The sequence below is a fragment of the Nannospalax galili genome, unplaced genomic scaffold, assembly GCF_000622305.1.
Source record: "Nannospalax galili isolate Female #2095 unplaced genomic scaffold, S.galili_v1.0 scaffold617, whole genome shotgun sequence".
Classification (NCBI taxonomy): domain Eukaryota; kingdom Metazoa; phylum Chordata; class Mammalia; order Rodentia; family Spalacidae; genus Nannospalax; species Nannospalax galili.
In genome coordinates, this window is record NW_008341872.1 from 1,211,591 (window position 1) to 1,232,072 (window position 20,482).

The 20,482-nt window shown below is 38.6% G+C and overlaps 1 protein-coding gene across 1 annotated transcript in view; it reads left to right on the plus strand.

Annotated features, from left to right (window-relative positions):
* Lekr1 (leucine, glutamate and lysine rich 1) overlaps positions 1 to 20,482 on the plus strand; it is a 203,544-nt gene that overhangs the window by 4,388 nt on the left and 178,674 nt on the right. Inside the window, exon 3 of the mRNA XM_029565586.1 lies at positions 15,114 to 15,328. Within this exon, the coding sequence (XP_029421446.1) occupies positions 15,114 to 15,328 (215 nt within the window). The remainder of the gene's footprint in view (positions 1 to 15,113; positions 15,329 to 20,482) is intronic.

A 20,482-nucleotide genomic window follows, 5' to 3' on the forward strand; every position in this document is an offset into this window, starting at 1 on the left:
ATGCTCACAGAGGTCAGAAGAGGGCATTCGATCCCCTGGAACTGGAGTTATATACAGTTGTTAGCTGCCATGTGGGTGCTGGGAATTGAACTTGGGTTCTCTACAAGAACAGTCAGTGCTCTTAACCACTGAGCCATCTCTCTAGCCCCCCCAGTACAATATTTTAACTGGTAGTTTTAGACTGGTAGTTTTAAACTGGTAGTTTTCCCAGTGGAAAGCAGATCCTAGGAATCTTCTTGTTTGTAACTTTTTTTCTCTTTTTACGTATTGCATTTTTCACTTACATTAATTCTCACCACTCTGTGCCAGGCACTGTTTTGATAAGTTACCTATCAGTTTGTTTTGTCCTTTGCTCTACCTAGACAGAAGTTTTGGGGAGGCACAAGGAGAAGCTCTTCTGGGCTTTTGTATCCCCCAGTGCTTGGTAGCATTGGGTATTGGCAGCAGGCAGGCAGAAACAAAGGCAGGTAGTGCTCTCTAGGATTACAGCTCTCAAGCCGGCCTTGAGTAGCAAGACCCTTAGCTTTGTAAGTGTCACAGCCCTTATATAGGTTTAAGGCACTCGGACCCTTAATTTTACGAGTGTTTCACTCTTGTGTCAACCTAGGAAGTGGGGATTCCTCAGTCCCTCAGCAGTGTTAAAGCTCCCAGGCCTGCAGAGCCCTGACCCCTGTGGACTTGAGAGCCCTCTGGAACTCTTCTTGTGACCAGCACCTGCAGTTCCTCTTTGGCTCTTCATAAGCTTCCATCCTTCAGTCCCAGCTTATGACCTCTCTCTACTCCCACTGTCCTCCTTCTTCTTGCCCTGACCATTCTCTTGAGTGGTTCGGCTACCTTTTGTTGCTATGGCCACAGTCTGTCACAGTTGCTGCAGTCTAGTGGCTCCCCCCACCCCCCTTTGCAGCTGCCACTCTGCTGCTGTTGCAGCTTAGACTGTTGGCCCTTCAGCTCTGCCTTTTCTTCAGCTGTCAAGCTTATCTGGCTGCTGTACAGCTTCTGGAGCTCAGTATAGCTGCTCAGCCAGACCCCTCGCCCCTCGCCCTGTCTCTGCTGCTTCCTTTTTGTTACCAGCCTGTGCCACCAAAAGTAGGCAAGAAAACACTACTGGAGAGAAGCCTTTTCCTGAGCCTAACACTGCAAGATGAGGGAGGAAACATGGGCTGGATGTCTCCTATTCAGCTCAGCAGGCTCACAGCCTGCTTGTATAGTCAGAGAAAGGGTGTTTGCTGGAATCAGCCAAACTCTCATGCCAATGAAATTTTGTCTTTGCAGCAGAAGCTGACAGTATCCCTTTTGTACCTGTCAAAGCAGTCACTTAGCTAGGCCAACTTGGAAAATGTACCCCCTCTGGCCTAGGTAGAAATAGTTGTAGGGTCATCTAGAGTGAACTGAGGCTTGTGATATTAGAAAGTCTGATACAAAGGATTTCAAACAGTGCTGACTGGTGCTGCACAGAAGCCATAGCAAGCGGCTGTGGTCATTGTATGGTTTTCTCAAGGCTTCTCAGAAGTGTTCAAAATGGCAGATCTGCCATAGAGTTTTTCAGCTGGATATCTGACCGACAGGCTTCTTAACTCTAGGCAGCCAGGGCAGCAGGGGACAGTCCAGCAGCTGCATTTGGGGAGTCAAATTGCCACATTCCCACCATCTTTGCTTATTTATAAGCCAATACAAGTTTTTACAGTGAGACCTTTCATTAATACTGGTAGTGGTTTTAATAGTGCTTTAACAGTACTTAATACCTGTACAGCACTCCAGGAAAAGGTAAATCCCCTCATTGGTCTCAATTTTATGTTTAAAAAGTGGTTTCTAACATTTTTATGTGTTTGTATGTGGACACACATTTACCACAGTGCATGTGTGGAGGTCAGAGGATGACCTGTAGGGGTTGTTTCTCTCCTTCTACCATGTGGGTCCCAGGGATTAGACTCAGGCCCTCAGTCTTGGCAGTAAGTGTCTTTATTGGCTGAGGCATTTCACAGCCTCAATTTCATATTTATAACTCAATTTATCTGAGTAATAATCAATTCTTCTCAGTTTCTGTTTTACCCTTCTCTCTATTAATTTAATCTGTTCTCAGGCAAAAACACTTCCAATTTCATTTTACAACCTATACATTATTAATCAAATAATTTAAAAATACATCTTCAAAAATTATTGACAAAAATTGTGAGTTAAAACCTCATATCTTAGCCAGATGTGGTAGGCACACATCTTTAATCCTAGTACTCTGGAAGCAGAGGCAGGTGAATCTCTGTGAGTTTGAGGCCACCTTGGTTTACATAGTGGGTTCCAGACCAGCCAGAGCGACATAGTAAGATCCTGTCTCAACAACCAAACAAAATCTTACACCTTGACTATCATTACTCATGTGGGTTCTTTACTGAATCTGTCACCAACTTTTTTTAATGTATATTTTTATTGAATTTTTGCACATTTCATATAATAGGTTTTAATGAAATTTAAACTGCCTCCCCCATCCATACCTCCTATAGCCCCTCCCACCAGATTTCATTCATTCTGTCCTATATGTAAGAGCCTATCCAGTCAAGCTTTTGTACCCAGATGTCCTTTGGTGCAAGTTCATCCACTGGAGTCTAGTCAGCCTATCTAGAGTCTCTCCGTTAAAGAAGATCTATCCTCCCTCAGCTCGTAGTAATCAGTTGTCAACAAATCCCTGACTAAGGTTGGGACCTGCTGCCCATTTCCTCAGTTCTATGCTGGGTTTTTGTCTGATTAAGTTGGCATGGTACTTGTGCATGCTGTCATTAGTGTCACAAGTTCGTATGAGGAAGTTCCCAGAGGCCTGAAAACCTCTGTTTCCTTATGGTCATGCACCAACCCTGGTTCTTAAAATCTTCCCATCCCCTCATCCACAGTGGTCCCTGAGCCATGGGTGCGTGAGGTTTAATAAGGGAGTCCTATCCAGGGACACACACTCTGCAGTCTCTTATTCTCTAAAACTTGGCCAGTGTGGCCTTCTGTGTGTATTACACTTTGTTGTATGAAATGATACCACAAATAAATAAATCTGAAGACACTTTTCAGGAAGAATATATCAAGTGACCTATAAAAGTCTCTAAGAGATATGATTTTTAAATTCCGTGTAAGACAGTATCCAGATGCCTGGAGGCTCAGCAGGTGAAGGTGCCTGCTGCTAAGCCTGATGATCTGAGTTCAGTTACCAGGACCTACATGTTGGAAGGAGAGAAATGAGTCCTGCAAGTTGTCCTCTGACCTCTACATGTCCACAATGACTCTCACACACACACACACACACACACTAAATAAAAAAAGACACTATCATGGGATTGGAGAGGTAAAGACAGGAATCCCTTGATACTGGGGACCATCAAAGGGGAGGGGGTGTTTCATGCTGAAGCTGGAGCTGTACTTGGTTCTTGAAGTCTGAGTGTTTCTATAGACAGGGTAGAACATCTTCAGCCAAAGGAACAGAGCTTGCTGGAGAAGAAACATTGGCAACGTTAGAGAATCTTCAACAACGTGAATGTTCTGAATACATAAAATATGTGTTTAATAGGGTTTTTAGCAGAGTTGTAGAATGTTTTTCTTGTATTTGAGGTTTTAGGCACTCATAAATCTATAGTTAGAACTGAGAGCTGGGATGGATGGATGGCTGTCCAGGCAGGGCAGAGAGGTAGGCACTCCAGGAGAGACAATGACTCTCACACACACACACACACACACACTAAATAAAAAAAGACACTATCATGGGATTGGAGAGGTAAAGACAGGAATCCCTTGATACTGGGGACCATCAAAGGGGAGGGGGTGTTTCATGCTGAAGCTGGAGCTGTACTTGGTTCTTGAAGTCTGAGTGTTTCTATAGACAGGGTAGAACATCTTCAGCCAAAGGAACAGAGCTTGCTGGAGAAGAAACATTGGCAACGTTAGAGAATCTTCAACAACGTGAATGTTCTGAATACATAAAATATGTGTTTAATAGGGTTTTTAGCAGAGTTGTAGAATGTTTTTCTTGTATTTGAGGTTTTAGGCACTCATAAATCTATAGTTAGAACTGAGAGCTGGGATGGATGGATGGCTGTCCAGGCAGGGCAGAGAGGTAGGCACTCCAGGAGAGGCTTAGCTGCCTAAATCCCCGACAGTTGTGCTGGCTGTAGCCCTTCTCCTGCCCGCTGTTTAGAAGGTGAAGTGCTACTTTGTGCCTTTTTTAGACCTAAGTTAGATACACATATGTAGAAAAAAAACTTTGTATACCTCTTATGCACCATGTATTGTTCTAGAGGCTTGATTATAAAGCACCAAAATGTGAATAGGCACCCCAAAACTTAAAAAGTCATAAAAAAAATAAATGTTACTTTTCCAGAAATTCTCACCAATATTTATCTTTGTTGTCTATATTAATTTAATTACTGAATGATCAGGCAGTATATTTTGCCAGCTTGCATATGTCACTTTATATAGAATCATGTTAAATATATGAATATACAGGTTGAGTATCCCTAATCAGAAATCCAGAGTACTCCAAAATCTGAAAAATGTTGAGGGCTGACATTATACTACAAATGAAAATTCTGCATTATGGAACTTTATCTCATGAATGTACTTACTAATATATTGAATATAATTAGGTTATTAACACATATGAAATGTGAATGAATATTGTATTTCGACTTGGGATCTCATTTTATATATGTTCATCCCTGAGATCTTATTTTTTATGTGTTCATATATATATACATATATACAGATTTTAAAATCTGATACACTCCAAAATACTTGCGGCATAAGCATTGCACACAGGATAATAATCATGTAGAATTTATAGTAGTAATAGGAATATTTCAAATTAGAATCAATTCATTTTTAAGATGAAGATAAAAAAGGACTTTTCATAATAGCTTGGGAAAATGTGCTCTATTTTTCTATTGGAGGGAAAAAAAAGACTTGAGGTGGATGAATCAGTGTCTGGTGACTGAGATGTCTTTCAAAGCCCTTCTTTCTTTCTTTCTTGTTCTGTTAACTTTTTGTTACTTTATGTGTTGGTTCCTCTTCCTAAAGAAGCCCCTGCTGTGTTTCTTTCTTCATTTCCCCCCTGTGTATAGGCAAGAAGGTTAGTGTAGAAATCAGAGAGGAGGCCCTTTCTTCTTTCTTCCTCTCTGTACTTTTGCCCTGTGATATGGTAATGGGTCGTTGATACATTAGAATGTGGAAAAAGCTACGGCTTGCTTCACTCTGCCGTTAATAGCAAAAGGAGCAGTAATGGAGAAAGAGTCAGAGGCAAGTACAAAGGGACTGTGAGAGATGGCCATCAAAGAGAAGAGTGGAGGAGAGTGGTGATAAGAAGCTGTGGTGAGTCTGTTGCCTCCTTGTGTGTCATCTCCTGAGGGACTCTCGGAGAAGAAGGAATAAGATAATCTCAGACTTTCATTTCCTGGGTCTTTATGCTTTTTATCACAGCTTCTGAGTGAGCACAGCGTGCTCTTCAGACTTCAATTTCCTTAAGTGACAGAAGATGTACAAGAGGCTCACGGGGCATGCGAATCCCCCTTTTCTTCTGCTGGGCTCTGCATTTTACTTCTGTATGTACTCAGACTGTCTCTGAATCCATTCCTTTTCTAGGCTGAGTGGGTTCCCACCTGTCTCTGACCTCAGATAACCAGCAGTTTGCTAGAATCCAGTGTTCTCCAAGCAGAATGCATTAGGATGTTACTCCTACAGCTTAAAACTAACATAACATTATAGATAAACAAAACAAAATTGTGTATGTCCTTCTCTCATGAATGTCAACTCATTTTAGAGACTTACTGAGGTCTCTTGGTAGAAAAAAAGCAACAAATTGCCTTTGCTGGTTTTGCTAGGGGACTTCAGTAAGTCAAAACAACAGCAGCCAAGTACTAGAAAAATCAGTTTGCACAAGGAAAATTAATCTCTTGTTTTTAAAAATGGTGACAAAATGGAGACTTGTTACAAGCTTTGAGCTTTAGGAGGTCTTTATTACCACAGGACACAAAGTGAAGAGACCAGAGTTGTTTATTTTGCAAAACAGAAGTGGCAGTTGGGAGGGCTGGAGAGCGCGCTGTTCCTTCTGGGGTAGCAATCCCTTTCACCAGCAGTAACAGTTCATTTTGTCCTGTTTTAGTAAAGTAATTTCAGTACTTTGGAACTTTGAAATGTATTCAGAATAACAGTTTTATATTTCCAAGCACAGATTGTCATTGCCAGAAAAAATAAACTTAATTTTCAGGTCATTTTGGGCCACCATGACTAGGTTCAGATTTTGTTTTGAGTTAGAACAGAGAAAAAGGGGAAAAGAAAGTCGTCATAGAAATGTTAGATCTAGCATCCTAGAAAGTAGTGGGGTGTGTGTGTGTGTGTGTGTGTGTGTGTATGTGTCTGTCTGTCTGTCTGTCAGTCATCTGTCTATCATATGTATTTTGAAGCAATTGTAGTTTTGAAATCTTATGATGAAATAAGAGGTGTCATTTGTGGGAAAACTATTCACTTAATCCAAAGTAATTCGTTAGTAAGAATATTTTAAAAACATATTACTCTCAGTCTTGAAAAGACTGCATTTGTCAGTCTATGGTAAAAATACTTTAGCTGATTGGCTATAGAAAGCCATAGCATTTCTAAGGTGAGATTTCCTAGTAGAAAGATAGGTATTAAAGGAAATATAATTTGCCACCATACTTAGTACAGGCCTTACCCTGACTAGGATCTGATATCAAACAAGCTCAGCCCATGCAGGGTGGCACAGCCAGCCTAAGTATGTCTATTTGGGTAGACATAAGTGTGTCATGTATAATTTTTATACTAGGAAGCCAACATTGCTCAATATAATGTATTTTTGTATTGGCCTGGTATTTTAATCTCAGATTTATTTATTTCTAAAATTAAACTTCTTATTTTGAGACATTTTTTTCATACACATACAATTTTAAGAAATAATGTTGAGAGGTTTAATGGGGTAATTTTTGACAAAACTAAATTACTATATAACCAGGAGACTGACAGGTGATACAGTCAAGATGCAAATAGTGATTCCTCATGTTGCCCTTTTAGAACTATTCTCATCCTAACTTCTCCAGTTCTCTTTCCTCCCTTCAAGCCATGACCCTGGTAACCCTTGATCTGGTCTTCAATAATTTTATTATTTCAAGAATGTTATATAAACGGAAATCATACACACACACACACATACACACACACACACACATTCTATTTTCCCCAAAAAAATTCTCTAGAACTTCTTTCACATTGTTGGTTATATTAATAGTTTCTTCATTTTTGCTGCTGAATAATATTCTATGCTATGAATATGATGGTTTGTTCAGTCATTCACCTACTGAAGTGCATCTGGACTCCCCCCCTCCCCCCCAGTTTTTGGCTAGCGCATACAAAGCTACTATAAACATGCATTTACATGAACATGTGTTTTTGTAATGTAAATACACAAGAGTTTGCTAGGACATATGGTAGTTACAATATTTAGTTTTTAAGACACTGCTAAATTGTTTCTCAGAGTGAATATACCATTTTACAGTCTTACCTGCAATATATGAGTGATCCAATTTCTTCACATCTTTACCAGCATTTGAGATGCCAGTAGGTATAGTAATCTGTCACTGAGGTTTTAATTAACGTTTTTTTAATATCTAGTAGTTTAGAACATCTTTTCATGTGCTCATTTGGTATCTGTGATGGTTAGTGTTAATTGACAACTTGAATAGATTTTAGAATCACCTATGAGGTGGAACTCTGTGCATGCCTGTGTGGGGTGGTTATCTTCATTATGTTAATTAGGGCAGGAAGACCTGTCCACCCTGGGAGGCATCATTCCCTAGGTGGGATTCTGAATTGTATAAGTAGAAAAAGGGAACTGAGCAACAGTGTGCATTCATCACCCTCTGCTTCCTCATTGTGGACATGGCCAGAGGCCTCAAGCTCCTGCTGCCTTGACATCCGTGCCATGGTAGACTGCAGCCTTGTGCCATGAGCCTTTCTTTCTTAAGTTGCTTTTGTCGGGGTATTTTAATGTAGCAACAGGAAAAGAAACTAAGACAGTATGTTTGTCTTTTTGCCTAAATGTTTCTTTATGTCTTTTACTCATTTTTTAAAAATATTTTTAAAATTGCTGAGTTTTGAGAATTCTTTATGTCATATAGTAACTGGCAATATATCTGGTCTAAAAATATTTTCTCCTGGTGTGAAACTTTTGTTTTTAATCATCTTCATAAGATTTTTTTTTCCAGACAGAACAAAGCTTTTAATTTGTTGTAAGTCTAGGTTATAAAATTTATAGGTCATACTTTAAAAAAACTACCCATATCTCCCTACCCCTTACTTGTAGTCCTCTAGTCCTCTTTTTTATGGTATTTTGGGTGATTTTTTTTAATTTTAATTTTTATTTTTGAGACAGGGTCTCCTTGTAGTCTCAACTGGCCTGGAACTTAGTACGTAAACCAGGTTGGACTTGATCTCACAGAGATCCTCCTGCCTTGCCTCCCAAGTGCTAGGACTAGAAGCATGTACCACCAAGCCTGGTTGGCCCTCTATTTTTTTTAAAGCCCATTGAGTCTAGTTTGTGTTCCCCTAATACTCTCGGGTGTGGGTCCATCCCCTGGAGTGTGGTCAACCTACCCAGGGTCACACCCTTAAAAAAAACTGACCCTCCCAGCAGCTATCAGTTGCTAATAGTTCTTCAGCTAGGGCTGGGGCTTCATACCCACCTAGCCTGCTTCATGCTTGAATTTTATCTGCTTTGGGCTTGCACAGGTCTTATGCATGTTTTCACAACTATTGTTGGTTCATATGTGTAACTGTACTGTAGTGTGTCTAGAAAACAATTTTTTAATATATATTTTTATTGAATTTTTGTACATTTCATACAATACATCTTAATCATATTTAGCCCCCTCCCCTATCTGCACCCCTTCATAGCTTGCCCACTGGATTTCATGCATTCTATCTTACACGTTAAGGCCAATAGGTCAAGTTTGTGTACCCAGATGTCCCTCGGTGTGAGTTCATTCAGTGGAGCCTGTTCAGCCTATTTAGTACCACTCCCTTAAAGAAGACCAACTCTCTATCACCCATCGGTGACCCAATAGTTCTTCAGATAAGGTTGTGGCCTCCTGCCTATTTCCCCACTTCTATGCTGAGTTTTTGTCTGATTGAGTTTGCATGGGTCTTGTACATGCTGTCACTTTGCTGTGGATTCATATGAGTGAGTTCTCAAAAGCCTGGAAAACTCTGGAAAATACTGTTTTTTCATAATCACCTACCATCTCTGACTCTTACAGTCTTTCTACCTTCTCTTCCATGATGTTCCCTGAGCCTCTGAGGAAGGGGTGTGATAGAGATGTCCCATTTAGGGCTAAGCACTCTGCAGTCTCTTATTCTCTGCGCATTGGCCATTTGTGGGTCTCTGTGTTAATTGCAATATGCTGCAAAAAGAATCTTCTCTGATGAGAGTTGAGAGGTATACTAATCTGTGGGTATAATGATAAGTGATAAGGAGTTGATTTAATACTATGTCAGTTTAGCAGAATAATAGTAGTAGGTTGTCTCCTACAGCCTGTAACCTGTCTAGCCACAGGTTCTTGACCCTGATAATGGTGCCCGGTATGGGTTCCATCTTATGAAGTGGGTCTTAAATCCAATCAGAAAGTGGTTGATTATTTCTGTAATGTTTGTGCCGCTATTTTACCAGAGGGTATCAACTCTTACTTTAAAATTTTTTTAAAAAATATTTTATTATTTTTATTTTATGTGCATGAGTGTATTGCCTGCATGTGTATAAGTGCACTCGTGTTGTGCAGTGCCCTCAGAGATCAGAAGGTGTTGGATTTCCCTGGAACTGGAGTTAGGGATGGTTATTAGCCGCCCTAATTCGGTGCTAGGAATTGAACCTGTGTCCTCTGCAAGAGCAGCCAGTACTCTTAACTACTGAGCCAACCTAGAATCACCTGGGAAGAGAGAACTTCATTTGAGGAATTTGCCAGATCAAACTGACCTGTGACCATGTCTGTAAAAGATTGGATTAGCAGCAGTATTCCTAGGCAGGTGGTCCTGGGCTGTATAAGAAAACTAGTTGGTTTCTGCTTCAGTTCCTGCTTGAGACCCTGCCCTGACTTCCCTCAGTGATGGATTATCACCTGTAAGTATAAGCAAAATAAATCCTTTCTTCCCTGAGTTGCTTTTGGTCAAGAGTGTTTTATCACAGCCACAGAAAGCAAACTAGAATAGACAAGTAAGAACTCTTATACTAGGTTACATCTTGAAGATTTTTCTCCTGGTTTTTTTTTTTTCAGCCTTTTAAAATCACATTTTTATGTTTTACATTTAAGTCCATGATTCATTCTGAATATACTTGTATAACATTTGAGGTTTAGGTAGAGATTCATGTGTATGTGTTTTTCTTTTAACCCAAAACTAGCCTGTTTATGTGCACCATTTATAGAAAAGGCTGTCTTGCCTTGATTGAGCTGCTGTCATACCAACAGACCAGCATATTTGTGTAGGTCTTTTCTAGATTCTTTACTTGATTCCATTTTCCTTCTGCCGGTACAATATGGTGTTGATTAGCTAGGAGTACAGTGTCCTTGAATCCAGGCAGTCGTTTCCTCTTAATTCATTCTTCTTTTCAGGATTTTTAAAGCTGTTCGAGTTCCTTCAGACTTTTCATATAAATCTGAGAGTAATCCTGTCCATAAAGTATCTTGTTGGGATTTGCTAGGAATTGAATTACACCTGTGTATCAATCTGATCTTTAATATTTTGAATCTTCTAATCCATAAGCACACGTTTTGCCATTTCCCAAGCTGCCCAGGATAGCAATGAATGCAGCCCAACTTAAAACTGTAAACTTACTTAAAACATTATGAGATCTTTTTTTTTCTGATTTTTTTCCTTGTAACTCAGTTGCTCATTTCTCAAGCGTGAACTCTGTAGAAGACAACCTTGTATCACAATGTCAAAAGGTTGGACACTCCTGATCTTCTGTTTATTTAATCAGAGTTCTCTAGCTTTCAGCATATAAATTCTATACACATTTTAAACAGTATTTGGTATGTGTGGATTTTTTTTCAGTACTGGGAAATCAAATACCTGCTAGCCAGGTATTTACCACTACCTCACTAGCCCTGTATAGCTGGTCTTTTAATTTTCATGTTCTTACACTCACAGAAAATAACACAAATAGAACTGATAATCTTGCGACCTTGTTGCACCTACTAATTCTAAGAGTTTTTAAAAAACATTATTTTTATTTTACGTGTATGAGTGTGTGTGAGTCTGCATGTTTGCAAATGCACCACATGCATGCAGTGCCCTGCAGAGCCAGAAGAGGGTGTCGGATCCCCTGGAACTGGAGCAGTGGGTGGTTGTTGGTCACCTGTGGTTGCTGGGAATTGAACCTGGGTCCTCTGGAAGAGCAGCAAGTGTTCTTGACCGCTGAGGCATCTTTCTAGCCAATTCTAAGAGGTTTATTGTCAATTCCTTAGGATTTTCTGTATAGACAGCCATGCCTTCACAGATAGGGGCAGTTTTGGTTTTCCCCTCCAATCCATTTGCCTTTTCCTTCCTTTTTCTGTCTTACTGCTCTGGATAGAGACCTTCCAGCACTGTGTTAAATAAGCACAGTGAGAATAAACATCTTTGCCTCTTTCCCAGGGTAAGGGACAGCACTCAAGTTTTAGTATTAAGTGTAATGTAGCTGTAGGTTTCTTTTGTAACAATGTTTACTAAATTGATTTTTAAACCAGCAGTGCAGCACATTGATTTAATAAAGATTGATGGTCCTGATAGACTTACAAAATGGTCAGCTGGTTTGTGCTGCAAGGGTCCACTGTCTTAACTCAAAATTTTTCTGCCAGTTTGAATGAAATTTACTAACCACTTATTGTTTTGAGTAAAGGCATTTAAAAAATTTTAATTATATTTTAGTGTGTGCTTGCTTGCGTGCGTGCGTGCGTGTGCGTGTGTGTGTGTGTGTGTGTGTGTGTGTGTACGCGCGTGCTTGCCATAGTATGTGGGTGTGGTCAGAGGACATCTTGTGGGAGCCGGTTCTCTCCTTCCAACCTGTGGATTCCAGGGATCAAACTCAGGTCATCAGGCTCTGTGGCAAATCACTGGTTAAAGGCATTTTTTAAAATGCAAAATTATCTAAAATAATTAACATTTTATACTGTTGTCACTTTGACTTTTGTCTAAAGTTTGTTTCTTTTATTTAAGCAAAAAAGGCGTGGAATGTACGGTAGACTAGGAAAAGAAAGAAAGGGAGAAAGCAGGCACAGTTTGGGAGCAGGGACTGGCTCAGTTGGTCAGGGGGAGGCTGTTAAGTGCTTCTGTGGCTGAGTATGGTTAGGGACTCTGACAAGGATTTGAGGCCTAATTTGCCTTTTAAAAGCTTACATGATTTTTATAATTAAGTAGCTATAATTTTAAGAGTACGAACACCATTAAGATGTTTGTTTCTAATTTCTTCTTCTTCTTCTTCTTCTTCTTCTTATTATTATTATTATTATTATTATTATCTTGGTCTTTTTGAGACAGGGTCTCCCTGTAGTCCCAGCTGACCTGGAACTTGCTGTGTAGACCAGGCTGGCCTCGAACTCGCAGAGGTCCACCTGCCTCTGCCTCCTGAGTGCTGGGACTAAAGGTGTGCACTTACTTTTTAAAAAAAATTTAAATATACTTTATTTACTATTTTTATTCTATGTAAAAATGTGTATGTGTATGAGTGTATTGCTTGCATGTATGTAAGTGTATCTGTGTTGTACAATGCCCCCCAAAATTAGAAGAGGGCATCAGAGCCCCTGGAACTGGAGTTACAAGATGGTTGTTAGCCACCATGTGAATACTAGGAACCAAATCCAGGTCCTCAGCAAGAACGGCCAGTGCTCTTAACCACTGAGTCATCTCTCCAGTCCCGATTTTATTATTTATTTATTTATTTATTTATTTATTTATTTACTTACTTATTTTTGAGACTGGGTCTCACTATGTTGCCCTGGCTGGCCTGGAACTCATTATGTAAACCAAGCAGGCCTTGAATTCACAGAGATCTTGCCTCTACCTCTTGAGTGCTGTGATTAAAGGTGTATGCTACCATGCCTATTTTATTTTAAAATTTATTTTTATTTTATGTGCTGTATGCATGTGTGTGCTTCATGTACATGCCTGGTGCCTGCTGAGTCTAGAAGTCAGTGTTGGATCACCTGGAACTAGAGTTACAGACAGACCCACTGTGTGGGTTCTGGGAACTGAACATAGGTCCTTTGGAAGAATAGTAAATTCTCTTAACTGCTGAGCCATCTCTCCAGCCCCTATAATTTATTTTTGAATGTGTTTGTTGAGTATACTTTTTGTTAATGTCCCCTCCAGCAGAAGAGGCAGAAGCATCCATTAATGATGGCCCTTTTGTCGAGTGACAGTATGCCATTATTTTACTTTCAAAATGAGACGATATAACACTGAGTTAGAAGAAGGAAGCACAAATTATAATTCACAACAAATAGATAACTTTTACTTGCTCCATTTGTATATGTAATTACAGTATTTCATATCTTCTCAGCTTTCATAAAATGTCCTGAGTAATTAGCTCATACAGACACTATGAATTTGAAAAGGTTATTATATCTTTTCTGATGCAGTTTGGTTTACAGAAAATTATTACAATTTGACAGCATTGAAAACTTGTGTGCATTGTACTCATTTAACAAATAATTCAGGAATCCAGGTTGTACTGGGAGAAGTCTGGAGACCATTTTGGGGGTCTATTATTATTTTAATGTTTGTTTCCCAGATCAGAATGACTATCATATTTTCTTCACTGAACACCTAGAAAGCCTCTAAAATATTTTGCTTCACTTATTTTAGCTTTTCATCCCTTGATTGCTCTGACAAATGCTATTTATTCTAATAGTTTAAACATTGTGAAGTTTATACTGTTTCTGTTTTGTACATCAAATTGCAGATATGCATGAAGAGTTTTCTTTAGCATAAGGGTGGGGCATTTTGCCAGGAGTAAGACAAAGTCTGTGATTAATGGGCAAAGTTTAGGGATAAAAAAGCCTTAGAGGAAGCAATAGAGTTTTCTAATTGATGAGGAGGAATCAAAACTTAAGACGGGCAAAGGGATTGCAAGAAGACACCATCTGTTCTGAATTACCTCAGGTCTCGACCTGGATGAATTGCCTTCCTGGAGGCTGATGGTAATTTTGAACTGGATAGCAGAACCAATCCTAGCTGTGTTTGAAGACTGGCAGAGAGAGGATAATGTGCAAATGTTGTTGCATGTATGAAGTTCCTGTAAATTACAAGTGAGCTTTATTTCAATTCCAGACAAGACTTCAGGCTACATTATTAAGAGTTTGTAAGGGAGTACTAGTAAAGGCAGTGACCCTGGGACCAATTTTTCCGTTCACTGAGAGACAGACAGCATGTGAACCTTGCTAGTTCATTTGAAATTTTTGATGACACTTTTTTTGTATGTTTGTGTGTGTGCTACAGCATGTGTGGAATCAGAGGATGACTTTCAGAAGTTGTCTTGACACTCCAACCTAGATATATTGTCCAGCTTCTACTTTCGCCTCCCACAGGATGCGAAACTACTTTCCAAAGCTGAGGCCAGAAGAGGGTGTTGGATCACTTAGAACTAGAGTTACAGACGGTATTAGCCTGTAAAATGTTACAACTGAGTGATCCAGTGTCACAATTTTATAAACAAGCAAATAAGACCTGAAAAAGCCAGAGGCATTTCTAGGATCATAATATAGTTGGCAGCCTAAGGCCACTGGCCCTTCCAACATAGAAAACTCATTTTAATACTAAACTTGTAACGATGTCTTCAGCATATTTAGTTTCATTTTATGGAAAATAGAATAAATCTTTCTGAGAGATACCATGGAGAAATGGTTGCTTTGAGAGACCCCTTTCTCCTTCCAAGATTTTGTGTCACTGTGAGTATACTAGTTTTAAAATTTTATCCAGACACAGGCAGCACAGTGTACTTACTATAGATTTACTTTGTCTGACCAGCATGGTTGCAATCACATCTTTGGTTGAAGTTGATTTTTCAGGATTAAAGACATAACATTTCAGTAAATATATGCTCTATTTCCTAGATGTCTCCCGAAGAAACAGTCTGTAAATACTGTGGTGTCAGCTATCTAATTCTTCATGAATTTAAGGCTATGGGAGAGAAACTGAAAGCAACAGAAGAAAAGATGAAGTTCTATCAAGGAAGCGCAGAACGTGAAAAGAGCCTTCAAGACAGGCTGCAGTCTCTTAGCCAAGAGTTTGAGGCGTATAGGACTGAGAGTGAAATCAAAAAAGAAAGGTTGGAGTATGTTTTCTTTTCTATCTTTTGTTTAATTTGAAAGAAAAAATACAGAAAAATGGGTTTTGGTTGACATGGTGGTATGTGCCTATAATTCCAGCACTCAGGAGCCTGGAACAGGAGCACTGTGAGTTCCAGGCCAGCTGTATATTTTTCTATATTCTTCTCTGTGCCTTTACCTTTATTATAGATATATGTTGATGTCCATTATACATATATATGTATATTTCTTTTATATTTGCAGCTTTATGTCTTTAAAATCAAAATACTTTATTATTTTAATTTTAGGTATATGAGTGTTTTGTCTGCATGTATGTAAGTGGGCCACATGCATGCAGTGCCTGCAGAGGTCAGAAGAGGGTGTCAGTTTCCCTGGAACTGGAGTTATAGATGGTTGTTAGCTGCCGTGTGGGTGCTGGGAATTGGACCCTGGGAACATCAAGTGTTCTTAACCACAGAGCCATCTCTCCATCCATGCTTTATGTCTTTTAATAGATTGATTTTTAAGATGAAGATATTAAATGTGTGACTTTTGTCACTTAATTCTACACACTGGAAATGGTTGTACATTAATGCATACAGTTTACCTTGCTCTTAACAACAGCAACACTTTTCCTATGCATATATCATAATTTACTTAGTCATTTCTCTTTTCAACATTTGTCATTTCTATTTTTGTTATTATATGTATGATTTATATTTCTTTGAACATATGTTTTTCCACAGAATAAATGCTTAGAAGTGAAAATACTGAAAGCCAATTTAAAGTTTTGATAAGCATTGTACTAAAATGTCCTTTGAGAAGACAGCATTAATTTTATTTGATCAGTTATTTATGAACTGGCCATTTTCTACATTTTTGATATCAGTATTATTTTTCCATCTCTTACATGAAAAAAGTTACCTCATGGATATTCAGTTTGTATTTCTTTTTTACTAATGAGGGTGAGCATTTTTTATATGAATATTAGATATTTATATTTCCTCCCTTTTTGATTGCCTGTATATATAAATTGTCCAATTTTCTTTGGGTTATTTATAGGAGTTTTGCTTGTTTCTAAATATTTTATTCATTTTTAAATTTTATGTGTATGAGTGTATTGTCTGCATATATGTAAGTGCACCTGTGTCATGCAAAGCCTGCGGAGGTCAGAAGAGGGTGTCAGATCCCCTAGAACTGGAGTTATGGACAGCTGTTAGTTGCTGTATGGGTGCTGGGAATCGAACCTGGATCCTCTGAAAGAACAGCAAGTATTCTTAAGGGCTGAGCGGTCTCTCCAGCCCCCTGTTTGTTTATTTTGAAATAGGGTTTTATGTAATCCAGTATTACCTTGAACTTGCTATCTGTAGCAAAGAATGACCTTGAACTTCTGGTCCTCCAGCCTCTACTTCCCAAGTGCTGGGATTAAAGGCATGCACCACCATGACTGGCTTAACATTTATTTTAAATCAGAAATGACTACTGAATTTTAATAAGTGCTTCTTTTCACTTTCTCTTAATATGATGATCACATGATTTTTTTCCTTTGGTGAGTTTGTTGTTGCTGTCATTTTTTTTGAATGGTTTCTCCTGTAGTCCAAGCTAGCCTCAAGCACGCTACGTAAGCCGAGGATGACCTTGAATCCGGATCTCCTTACACCTCCTGTGTATGGCTTTAACCATTACTTTAAATAACTGGTTTTCTAATATGAAGTTATGCTCATGTTTCTGGTATAAAGCCATTTTGATCTGCCATGTATTTCACGATTCCATAAATTTTGTGTATTTACCTTTCTTGAGATTTTTGCTACAGCTATAAGGGCTCTATACTAGTTTTTTGTTAGGTAATCACTTAAATACTTGTATTTCTGTGAGTATAAGTGAGTAAACTATTATCACTTGCCATAAATTTAAAGTTAAAATAAATACATAATTGTTAAATAATAATTATCTTTGTGATATTAAAGCAACTACCCATATATTGCTAGCAATGTGTAAAAGTTTATGAAAAACATTGTTCTTATGATAAAATGCTGAATTAATTTGCTAGCATTTTACATAGCATTTTGCATCTCTGTTCACAGGTGAAGTTTTTATGTAGTTTTCTATGGTGTAGAGATTAGTTTATATAGTCTCTTATAATAAGAAGACTTCCCATCTTTTATGTGCTCCAAATACTATGTAATGTAGGCAGCCCTTAAACTGATGATAGCCTGCCTCAGCCAGCCAAGTACTGGGATTAGCAGGCCTGTGTCACCATGTAGGCTTCACCAAACATTTTAACTAACTCATGAACTGCCTGTTCCTGCTTGGTAAACATTTTGATAGAAAATGTGTCTTCATTGGGTCAGAGGACTTTGATGACTCACTATGTTTCCTCTGTTATTGTTTTCGTTATGGATTTAAAAAAAATTCCCTTACTGAGTCAGTTTTGGAAATCGTTATTTTCCTAAACAATTAAATATATGGGCTGGTATTTCAAGGGGCTTGGTATTTAGTAGTGTATAATCGCCTCTTTTTCAAAGTACGTCCTCTGACTTTGTTGTGACTCTCTCTTTTCTGTGAATTTATTATTTGCGTTTGATTGAAAAAGAGCCAAAGGAAGGAGGAGGGAAAGGCAGAGAACTTTCCCAAGGAAAGTAAGCAGATTGTCTATTTTATTGGCCTTTTCATAGAACCAGATTTTGTTTCACTAATTAGATGTTTCTTTTCTGTTTGTTTTCTATTTTATTATTTACGCTTTGATTTGTATTTATATTTTTCTTAATTTTTAGTTCTGCTACTTGCTTGAGTTGAAATCTTGAATAGTTTGTTTTCAGAATCTGTTTTTTTCAAGTAAATGCATTTAAAGTCATCAAATTTCTGTGTCATGACATGCTCTGCCAACAGCAAGGTTTGAAAACAATTTTTAGTTTTCTTATTATCAGTTGTGTGTGTGTGTGTGTGTGTGTGTGTGTGTGTCTGTGTCTGTGTCTGTGTCTGTCTGTGTCTGTGTCTGTGTCTGTCTGTCTGCCTGTGCCATGGCTTGCATGTGGAAGTCAGAAGACAACTTTGAGGAGTCAGTTCTCTCCTTCCGTTGTGGGTTCTGGGGATTGAACTCAGGCCATCAGATTTGTGTAGCAATCTCTTTTACCTGCTGAGCCATTTTGCTGGCCCAGAAACCTTATGATAACAGAACTTTAGTTTCACTTACTTTGAAATAAGATGGAAACTTAGGCTTTCTTTTTTAATTAAGAACTACTTGGAAGAATGTTATAAAATTTCTAAGTGGATAGTTTTTTTCATTTTGTTATTCTTTTATTTACATCTACTTTAGTCTGCTATAGATATACTCCAACTTATTAGGGGAATTTAAACAGTAAGGTTTTGGAAATATCCTATAGCTTGTTTTATGAACATAACTTTTCAGTAGATTCATTAAATTATACTAGTTCATTCTGTCATTCAAGTTCTGTAGGTTTCAGACTTTATTTCATTGAAAGTTGTATGTCATTATTATTTTTAATCTGAAAGTCCCTAGTTATATATTATATTAAACAATATTCATATTTTTGTCACTTACATATTATCTTTGGCAAGGTTTGTTTGTTTAGGTCCTTTTTTTTGTCTTTGTTCAATTTTAATCAGAGCGTTTGTTTTCTTATTGTTGAGTTTAATAGTTGGTTGTGTATTTTAGAAAACAGCCTGTTACCAGCTGTGTCTCTTGCTATTATTTTCTCCAGTCGGTGACTTGTCTTCTCATTTTCTTTTGCAGAGTAGAAGTTTTTAATTTAATGAGGCCCAATTTATTAAATCTAGTAAGTAAGCTTATGACCTGAATTCACTAGTATGCTAGAATGGTAGATCCGGTAAATTCTGCCTTTCACATTATGCTGATCACAGCTGGCTGTTAATTTCAGAGCACCGAAGAGCCATAGTGTTAGGTTATTGATGAGAAATACTTCTGTTTAGGATTCAATTGGCCTTTAAGATTTAACTCTTACTTTCTGGATAATTGCATATTCACTTTCTGTGGGTTCCCCATGTTAACCACTTATAAAACTATAGCTTTCCTTATCAGACTTTAATCCTATGACAAGCTTTTGTTACTGTTCCACAGATCTCTGAAGTTTTTACCCCCCCTCTCCCCTTTCTCCCTACTGTTCCCTTTGGGTAAATTCTGTATATTAGGGTTTCAAACCTCATCCTCCATTTGCTCGTTCTCCACCAACGTTTTACCTATCACTGTGTATCGTAAAATTTTTGATTCTATTCTCTTTCTGTCAGCAGCAGTGGGTGGAGACTCCTGCAGCCCAAGCTCTTCCCAGAGGTGTCCCCTCAGGTCAAGCCAGATCTCTGGCTTCACCACAGAAAAGAATTTCAGGATAAGTCAGTATGAAGCAGAATTGGAATTTATTAAAACACATTTTAAACTTATATCTTAAGTAGAGGGGTTAGTAGAAAGAAAGGAGTTCAGGGAAGAGAGGCATACCCGAGAGTGTGGGTGTGGGCTTGTTAAGGAGAGTCATACTTAGGATTTTGGTGAGCTCTGAAGTTATCATCTTCAAAAGGTTGCTAAGAAATTTAAATGAGATCACAGGGTGGTTCCTGCAATGCAGACAGGATTTCAGTTGCTAAGATGATACTCTAGATCCCAGGGACACAGGCGGTTAGAATATCCTCACTGTAAATAAAAGTTAATTTTATTTGTGAGATTCCCAGGAAACATTCTGGAAAGCAGTAAGGCCCTGCCGAAGGTCATCCAGTCAGGCGTTACACCTGGTTTGTTGCTATTGTAACATTTTAATTTGAAAATTAAAAAAAAAAAGTCTTTCTGTCTTTCTGTTGGGCAGAGTAAGGCCCTGCCCAAGGTCATGTAGTCAGGCCTTACACCTGGTTTGTTGCTATTGTAATATAGCTAGCATGTATGCCATTTCCCACTGGGCCAACTGGTACTGTTCGGAGAATGGGACCCTGATTCACAATGCCTTGCATCAGATTGATGGAGAGGAACTTCTCTTTGGTCTCCCACTTTTCTTGGAAAAGTAGGTCACTAACTTGTGTTGCCTATGTCTCTGGGTGGGGATGTAAAATCGCCTCCTTGTTACTGAACTCTGCCACCAGGGATGGGAATTGGGGCTAACTTGCATTGTTTAATTCTGTTTCCTGCTTCTATTGAGAAATGGGAGAGGTAG